The 9,895-nt window shown below is 37.2% G+C and overlaps 1 protein-coding gene across 1 annotated transcript in view; it reads left to right on the forward strand.

Annotated features, from left to right (window-relative positions):
* Nucleotides 1–1,168: 1,168 nt before the first annotated feature.
* The window catches only part of LOC103144680 (transmembrane protease serine 9-like), a 12,741-nt gene continuing 4,014 nt past the window's right edge, over nucleotides 1,169–9,895 (forward strand). Inside the window, exons 1-6 of the mRNA XM_016676191.1 lie at nucleotides 1,169–1,405; nucleotides 1,681–1,701; nucleotides 2,180–2,342; nucleotides 2,897–3,174; nucleotides 3,258–3,406; nucleotides 4,128–4,472. Coding sequence (XP_016531677.1) covers nucleotides 1,351–1,405; nucleotides 1,681–1,701; nucleotides 2,180–2,342; nucleotides 2,897–3,174; nucleotides 3,258–3,406; nucleotides 4,128–4,472 — 1,011 coding nt within the window. The 5' untranslated portion in view covers nucleotides 1,169–1,350. The remainder of the gene's footprint in view (nucleotides 1,406–1,680; nucleotides 1,702–2,179; nucleotides 2,343–2,896; nucleotides 3,175–3,257; nucleotides 3,407–4,127; nucleotides 4,473–9,895) is intronic.

Genomic DNA, 9,895 nt, shown 5'->3' on the forward strand with positions numbered 1-9,895 from the left:
TCATCCTTTCATGCTTCCCAGGAATCTTGAAAAGCAAACCCAATGAACTGTATAACAGTTCAACGACTCCATAATCCATCAAGATACAGATGTAAAAATATACAAAAACAGCTGCTTTTTTTCATAATGACTTTGTAAATAGTAAGCTAAAATTAATGTGGCATTATCAGCAACAACTTAAACCTTTAGTTCTAAAGTAAAACAAGTAGTCATGAAAAGCACCAAAGGAAATCCAAACTCATTTTTAATAGTACAATGACAACTTCCTGAACTACAGTGTCAAAGACAAATTTAAGATGGAAAACTGTTGATTTCATCAGAAAAGAAGATCCATATGTTGATAATTAAACCAGTGTCAGTAGTCTGCTGTTTGGGGCATACAATGTATGTTAGAAAAATGCTAAGAAAAAAAAGCTACAGCAATTACCAAAACGAAGCAATTATTTGAAGCAATTGCCAATAATTTACCTGAGAAGAACTATAAAGCCATTGGCAGACAAATTAAATTTGACATTTTACAGTGAAAATCAAAGATAGTTCATTTTCAAACAAAAAGGCCTTCTGTTAACTTCAACTCAGGCTAAGCCAGGTTTCAGAAAGCTTGCAAAATATCAAGAGACACACATTGGTGACACAACTAGCATTAGCATAGTTAGCTCAAATAGACTGAAACAGCTTCTCATCTTGTTGCCACAACAGGACAGTCTAGTTCCTCATTGGGCAGCATGCCCAGTGACAGATTTCCAGTTCAGTTTGTTTATTTTGGTTTTGTTTTTGGCTACAGGTGGCTTCCTTCCAAAACATCCAATCTTTAGGTACATTATTGCCAACTACTGAGCGCTACAGTATCTAAACTACATTCTTTTGTATATTTACACAAGGGAGATTATAAGGTAACACAGAGGAGCTCTACACTGACAAGCTCTCTACCACCTTACAAACAATAATTAATAGAGAAATTAAAACCTTATGGCAAAATTAAAAGAACGAAAGGAAATTCTTCAATTCTTCCGTCTTCAATCCCTTTTTGTCAACACTGAAGACATGAAGTGTCATTCTTGTTGTGTTGTTTATTAACACCCACTGTTGATCAGCCTCTTGTTTTCAACTGCCATGTTCTAACCTACCCATCATTCCCCAGGCTACCGTTACTATAGTAACTCTGAATATTCCAAGTACATAACAGAAATGATCAAAACGCAAACGAAAATCAAACACCTGAGGATCATGACAGCATGGACTGGTACTGTAAGGAGGATTAGCATTTGCACGAAGACAATGAAACTCGAATGTATAACCTGTTTCTAAGAGAGGGAAGAAAATGCACCGCGACCGGAGAGGAGTTTGAAAATGGCTTTCCCAAAGCTGACTGGGTTTGTCCTGCTGACCCTTCTGCTGTACAGTGGTAAGAAATAAGATTTTGTTTTAAATATTTCTTTCCGTACATTAAAATTTGTCTCATTGTGTCAAACTTGAATTTAGCAATACTTAGACAAAGGTATTTGACCATGTATTTCTATTTTTAAAATAAAAATCTATCTACAAAACATATCTAGTTAAATTATCTTAAGTCAGCCTTGAACAGTGGAATAGTGGTGGTCAGTTTCAACACGTATCACTAAATGTATGTTTTTTTTGTCCTAATTTTGAGATGAAGCATTCCTCTGTTCTGTGTTTCAGGTTGTCAGTCACAACCGTTTGGTAAGCATCTATGGCCAGTTTGAGAAGTTGTGCAAGTTTTCAAAGTTTTTTTCCCTCTTCTGCAAATGGAGAGATAAGTTATACTAATGTCACATATTTTAATACCAGAAGGTATCCCTTCCAAAGGCCAGTGTCACCAGACCTGTGTGCAAATTGGAGCTCAGTCAAAGCCGCCATAATTTCTGCCTCCTTTATAACGGCAGCCAAAGAGAAGAATCAACATAAAACACGTTTCAACACCCATGCATTTTTACCTGTTTTGTTTCATTTATTAGTGTAAGTAACAATGCCAGACGTAAATGAACATAGGAAATAAATAGCATTTAAAAAGAAAAATAAAACCCATAGAAATCAGCAAAGCACACATATCTTAAAGGTAAAAATTGTTCTACATAGACATGGAAAGTAAAATGAATATCTTATGACAGAACTTGTTGCATCTGTCCTTCCTTACTTATTTTTTCTTCCTCGTTGTCAGAATGTGGCCGTCTGGCGACCAACACTCGAATTATTGGGGGTTTAGATGCAAATCTTGGGACGTGGCCGTGGCAGGCAAGTTTGCATCAGAATGGTTTCTCTTTCTGTGGAGGATCGCTGATCAACAATCAATGGGTCCTGACCGCTGCACACTGTGTAACATGGTGAGAGGTTGACAAAGCATGTCCAATTTTTTCTTTATCCCTCCCACCACTGTCCTAAACGTTGTGGTCATTTGGACCCCAGGTACTTTTTACTGTGTGCGCGGTCCAGTGGGGTCGCACTGAACTGCGCTATACAAATAAACTTGATTGATTTGACCATGTGTTGTCTGGGTAGAAATCACACGAAGCAGCAATAAAAAAACAAACTTCTCTTAATAGGAACATGATTTTACTGACGGAAGGTGAGAGGCGTTCAACACTTGATAACTAATGTTGCCAATTTGCAACTGTTGTAGCCAAGTTGTTTGTGACGCATGTTCCATTCAAAGATTATATTGGGACAACTTGTAAACTACACATGGTTCATTTTTAGTATAATTATTAAGCCATATTTGAAATACAGAAAGAGGGTACAATTTTATTTCAAAGCCTCGTTTCAGCAATACGGGCATAAATTCCTGGACTATTTGTTCAGTTACTATGACAAAGATCTAGTCACTAAGTTTACCGTCAGGTCAAAAGTTCAAATTAATGATTGTACTTTTGTTTCTAAGGTATGACCTTTTCATCACAGAAGTCCAACTGGGTATTGTAGAACTGGATGTTACTAGCCCCCATCGGGTGAACGTAAAACTTGCTCAAATCATCTGCCATCCTGAGTACGACTCTCGGACATTTAACAATGACATTTGTCTTCTGAGGCTTTCAAAGCCTGTCAAGTTCACCAAGTACATCCAACCAATCTGCTTACCTTCTGAAACCAGCGATTTCCATGACGGGGATAAGGCCTGGGTTACTGGTTTTGGTGTGACTGGTAAGAAACGCACGACTGGTAAGATACAGAATATTTACTTAATTTTTCCTTCTTAATTCTACACGAATGCTCTTAATTTTTCTTTTAAAAAAAAAACACAGCAACCGGATCATCATCCAACAAATTGAAGGAGGTAGATGTACCAATTGTTGGAAGAAAGAGGTGTACATGCTATTATAAAAGGTCTGCCTTAATCACAGACAACATGATATGTGCTGGATATTTTAGGGGAGGAAAGGACGCATGTCAGGTAACTATATTTTTCCTTTTTCTTTTTTATTTTTTTTTTAAACACCCACTATCCAGCAGCATGTCACTCAAAAACGTTGTCTTGAGTGTCAAGGTGAGGCCCAACAAATTTACTTTCACGAGTGGAGTATTACGCCTTTTGCCATGACACTCCATTTGATTTACAAAACCTTTAGAAATTTCTTAGCGATTATTTCAAATGTAGTGGACACAGATGAAAAAGACAGGTAGAGAAAATGTTTAAAAGGAAATGAGATCGGACTAGATAAGAGAAATGAGCAAAAAGACAACACAAGTCAACACCACTGAAGTCTACCTCAATCTGCAGAAAGGGAGAAAAAGTAGAAAAAAAAGACCACAACAGCCAACATCTGCACATATAACAACAGTTGTAGTATCACTGGAAAGTCCAAGATACATGATAATACAAGATAGATATAGTGGCAGCCGCAACCCGAGAGAGTATCTGACAAACACCTAAATCTAAACACGTGTATGTGATGTGTCAGGTAACCATCACTGTGCGTTTGTTGTTTTAGATGGGTAAAGCATCAAGAAAATCTACTGCTCAAACAAATACAATATTATGTTTATAATGTAATGTTTGACATCAAGTTTTAGTATTTAAATACTTTTTTTATAAGGTTTCTCTGCTGAAAAATGTTTCCCTGGAAAATTCCTTAAAATAATTTTTACATGCTCTACTGCTTGTTTCTCACTAGGGAGACTCCGGGGGCCCACTAATGATAAAAAAGGGCGGCAACTGGATCCAGGCTGGGATTGTGAGCATGGGTGAAGGCTGTGCCCTCCCACTGACACCTGGAGTCTACACTAGAGTGTCCAACTATGAGAGTTGGATCAAAGACATGGTCACTGGCACGAAACCGCGCTTCCTCACCTTCACTCCCTCTGGCAGTGACAAGGATTCAAGTTACTTCTGTAACCTCGATGGTTTGGTTGACGAGAAAGCTTTGGCTGGTGGTGAAAACCTGAGTCCTTTCAATCACTCATTGGCGTTCTCCATTCTCACAACATGTCTCCATGTATTTTTTGGCAAAGAATACATTTAAATATACAGTGACTTCCTGAGTGCTCAAATATGTGGTCCTACCTATATGCCTCCCACCACTGATGACAGGATTTTTGGCAGTGGTGAAAACCCAAGTCTTTCCAATCATTCTTTGGTTAGAGCAGAGGTTCCCAAACTGTGGGGCGCGCCCCCTAGGGGGGGCCCCTTGTCATTGCAGGGGGGGCGCGGGAAGCCGTCTGGATGAAAAAAACAAAAACAAAACATGAACACTGTATGCGCTGGGTTTTTACCTTAGAATGGCCAACTCTCTGTTATTCCTATGTCAATTTGATACAGTAGAGGCTTCCACACTTCCCATATTTGTGTCCTCCGTCACTTTTATCAGCAGTTAAAACTGTTTAATCCGTTGTTAACATGTTGTAACCTGTTTTTCCGAGCTGCCTTTAAACGCAGCATGAGCACTACGACGCTCGCGCTGGGTTTCCACCTGTGAAGGAGACCTGCTGCTGCTGGGCGGAGCTACGTAGGTTTATGTTAGAATCACGGCAGCAAACCAGCAAAACGCAAAGAACTTTTCACAGTTTTTCCCTCCAAACTAACCGACTGAGTTGAGTAAAGCTGTTGGATGCAGGTAATGTTAGCTAAAAGATGACTAGCTAATATCAATACAGAACCTTAAGCTTAACAAGTACCTTGTAGGCTACCGATGTTGGTGTCTATTTTCAGCTACGTACATTCATTTTGCCCCCAAAAAAGTCGATGCCCCCTCCCCTCACACGCGTCCCATTTGTAATACATAGGGGGGCGCAGAAAATGTTTGGAAACCACTGGGTTAGAGAATGATTGGCCAAAGAATCACTGTTCTCGCAGCATCTTTCCATGTTTTTTTGGCAAAGAAAATATTTTAATACATAGCGACTTCCTGAGTGCACAATTATGCTCTGTCAACATGGAGCTTTGCTGCAGTTCATATACGAGTGTGTAATTTCCTACCTTACAGAAAACTTTGACACAAATACTCTTCATTGTCAGATTTAGGTTCAAGCAGTGAAATAAGTAGTTTGAACCTTTAACATGCATTCTTCCCTTTTAAGTTTTCTTACCTCATTTTAACCAGTTTTACAAATTTGAATCATAGTAATCAAGCATCTCGGGAGTAGGGCATAATTAATCTATTCATATATGTAAAATCTAGGATTTTATGATATTCATTACCAATCAAACAACATAAATGATAAAAGATTGTGGAAAGGTCAAAAATCAAATGACCTACCTGTTGCTTACTTTCATCTTACCTAAGAAACACTTGTTAAATCTTTCGTCAGTCATCAGTAATATGATGAACCACATCCCAATGTGAATACAGTTTGTGTGACTGCAAACACAGCCGCTAATAAAAGAGCCTGCAGAGATGGCCTTAGCAGCATTGGATACATCCCAGGTATCACTGGGGCACAGCCAGGCAGTTTAAACTTTTTAAAAGCCAATCAAATGCTGGGCTATCATTTCAATATGTGGTGGTATCACTCACACAGCAAGCAATGTTTTACGAAGGCTTTTGGACATATGGGTTTACTGAATAGACTGTGGTTACTAAATTATCTGACTGGCCGTAAACGGTGTGCACAACGTGGTTGTCGAACATCAAGCTACATGGACATTTTTAGGGAGGTTCCACAGGGGTCCATTTTAGGACCTACGCTGTTTAACATCTACAGTAACAATTTGGGCCACGGTCTTACAAGTGCAGCTCTGCATTTTTATGTTGATTCAGTAATTTATTGTCAGGCAAAATCAGTCATTCAGTCACAACTATTAAAATTTAGATTGCTACTGAAGGCAAATAAGACCAAGAGCATCTTATTTTTGAACAAACAGAAAATGCTAGGCTTCATTTTTCAAAACAAGCTTGTTTCTCAAATCTACTTGTTTCTACCACTTATGAGTATTCTAGACTACGGTCCTCTATTATGTCCATTAGAGACTGTTGGATTTATCACCATTGCACTTCAGTTAAATGACCCCCTCTACACAATCAGACACTCTTGCAAGGGTATGCTTTACAAATCCATCCTCCATCTGATTTCATCATTCTTATGTTACATTTCACACAAGAATCAATACGACGGCCTTTGCTCTCAGGACTTTGTCACATTCAGTCTTCCTTCAGTGCATTCAGTGCAATCTGGTCACACTTGGGGAGCTCAACATTTTAATAAAGGGTTTTAAAAATGTGTCTTTGTTCATCATTGTTAACCCTTCCGTGTTTAGATTGTAATGTTTTTATGTAATTTGTTGATGTGTGCAACAGGTCTCTCTTGTATGTGGGATGATGAATCTCAAGAGATTTTCCTGTGCACAGAATTAACAACATAGGCTAAACAAAATCAACAAACACAGAATAGCCAGCAGTTGGAAGAGTTGAAAGGAGGTCAATTATTGTTACATGTCTAGGTGACTCACTTCTTTTATGCAAGAATGTGAATTTGTGCAACTATGCCACCTTCAAGACAGATTAATAAATGTATACATTCAGGCTAGTCCGTACAGAGATAAGAGTTGTATGGCTGTCAAGGTAATGATAATCTAGATTTGCACTCCTAGAGAAAAGTAAATACAAAAGCCTGCCAGGAGACTTTCCTTACAGAGAAGCAAAGGTCAAGAGTGTTTCCAAGCAACTTGATTTTTTTTATTTTTACAAAGAGAAAACTTATTCAGAGTTGGGAAATTGTTAAGGCACCTTGCTGCATTGTACAATGTCTTCCCACAAGTGGATGAGTGGAAAATATTTTATTTCACTTCCTTCTCAAACGAATGAAATCAGGTTTAACGTCTTTCTGTTCCTCATTCCATTTAGGACAATACTGTTTTCCATTTAAAAAGCAGGAGGCTGAGCTTTGTTAAAGTCGTTTCTTTCCATCACAATTTTAAAAATGTCAGCAATTAAGGTTTCCATTAACCATAGAATTGCACAAATTGAAATTATGAAAATTCTCTTAATAAAAACACGGCAATTTTTGGGGGGAAAACTCTCAATTTTCAGTAAGTTTTTGTTTTATGTTGAGGTGTTCTTTTGGTTCTATTGAAATAGACGTATTTTAAAAAACTGAAATGAGAAGACCTTTTTTCTTTGGTATCAGACGAGTCACATTATCAACAGGCAGATGTTACTACTGTTGTAAACAACAAAGACGATAACAGGAAGTGGTAGGAGGATGATAGTTTGTTTTTCTTTCTTTTTTTGGGATAATGTGACTAACGCCTGAATAAGACACCAACGTCTCCTCTGATTGGCTGATAGATGATGAGCATTAGCACCATGGCTGAATTATGAACATTATCTCATGTAACCATTTACATCGATTTTGAATGACAAAATTATTCACGTTTTAATTTTATTAAATGAAAACACTGCAACTGTGAAATTGTGTGTTTGACATCAGCAGAATATTAAAGATTTGTGCAAAAGAAAAAGTTACCAGTGTTTCAATGACAGCTACTCCTAACACTGGTAGTTGGTAGTACCAAGAGATAATGGAGCATTAGCAAATGAAATGGAAAGCATTTTATTTTTCTGCTGCCATGGTTGAAGCAAAACACTGACATCAAACCTTTACATGGGAAAGTTTGATGTCAGGGTGATATGGCAGGTAGTACGGTCATTTTATGAGAGGTAAACAGAACAAAGTTAAAACAGCAGCAGCAACGGTTCACTGGGGACAGGGCGCAGTGATGAGCTGGTAAATGCTGCATAGTTTCACTGACAGATGTAGCACAGAGACCAGACCGGTTTTGATGGGCTGAAGACAAAAGGCTCTGTTAGAATTACAGGCAAGAGACAGACTAAAGGAAACAATAAGGAAAATACTTTGAAGCTGAGCAATGTCTGCAGTAATGGCAATAAATACCTCTGCTTCACTGATGGTCAACCACAACCATTTAGTAAAAACTTTCCTTACTTTTAAAAAAATGCTTTTATGTTACATTGATATATCAATGTTTATTCAATGTCACATGCTGTTCTTATTTTTCCTTTAATTATGTAAATCACCTTGAAATGCCTTGCTGCTGAAATGTGCCATACAAATAAAATTTGATTGATTGATTTTAAAATAAGTACTAGAGAGGTCAAGTGCTATTGAATTATTCCATAAAACATAAAATATCTGTACATTTGTTAAAAGTCGGAGGAGCTCAGATTAGGAAAATGAACTTAGTTGATTGTCTTTAGAACCTGAAAGGAAAAGCAAACATGTTGCATGATAAAAATAAATTACTTCCTTGATTGGACATCTTTCATGTCTCAGAAAAGGCCAGTTCAACTCTGACAACACGACCAACAGGTTTCCTTTCATGTTCATGTGTTAAGGAGGCTAACATTAGTGTAAAAGGTTCATTCTGAGTGGAGCTGAACATCTTCATGCATCTGCTGCTGAGGGTATTGTTTCTTTAAAAATGGCTCTCCAAAAGCTGTTTGGATACTTTGTGCTGATCCTTCTGTTCTCCAATGGTAAGAATGAGTGTTTCATGATTCATACGTTACATTTCATGTAGCTTAATGACGTGTCTCTGATAAACCTTGTACACATAGATGGTGAAAAGGTTTCTGTAGATCATGAGTTAGTTATGAAGACAAACCTACATGTCCTGCTATCTTAGCCGCATTTTATTCAATGTTGTTTTATCTTTGTGACCAATTTACACAGTGAAAATGTAACATTTACATCCCCATTTCAAATTAAGTTTTATTAAATATTGTTCTGACTTTTATTAGTTGAGATACAATACACAAATAATCCCCTTATTGTCCACGTTTAAAACTCTTCGCAAGTCACAATTTCCTTCTATTGCTTTAAACACGTTGACACTTTTCCTCCTACTTCTTTTATTGCACATTATGGTATCATCTTCTGTCCTTTCCATATTTTGAATGTTTGTTTTTTATCTGTACAGCACTTTGTCATAGCTACTGTTTTAAAGAGCTTTATAAATAAAGTAATAGTAATTTAGATTTAAAATAAGCTTTGAATTTTACCATGCCGTTTCTGATGACTGGAAGTAATATTTGGAGTGAGTCCATAAGTCAAAGTCCAAACTTAAATTTAATTTTGCATGCTGTGACATGACCTTAAACAGGATGTTCATGTCCAAAACCTGTCTAGTGTGGCTGAAATTATACAATTCCATAAAGAGGACTTTGCAAATATTCCTCCATAGCGATGAACAAGACCTGTTACAAGTTTTTGTTTGTTACCACAAAGAAAGAAATAACCAGTACAAATAATGATGCTACAATTACTTTTTCACACTAGACAGAAAGGTTTTAATATATATTTTCCATGAAAAAAAGAAATCCAATTTTTTTTTTTTTTTTTTTGGATTTGTTCTTGAAAATGTACCAGAAACATTTAAATAGGAGAGGAGGCAAACACTTTTTAAACTTCAGCTAAACAGCCATGA

Source organism: Poecilia formosa, unplaced genomic scaffold (assembly GCF_000485575.1).
Source record: "Poecilia formosa unplaced genomic scaffold, Poecilia_formosa-5.1.2 Scaffold130, whole genome shotgun sequence".
Taxonomy (NCBI): domain Eukaryota; kingdom Metazoa; phylum Chordata; class Actinopteri; order Cyprinodontiformes; family Poeciliidae; genus Poecilia; species Poecilia formosa.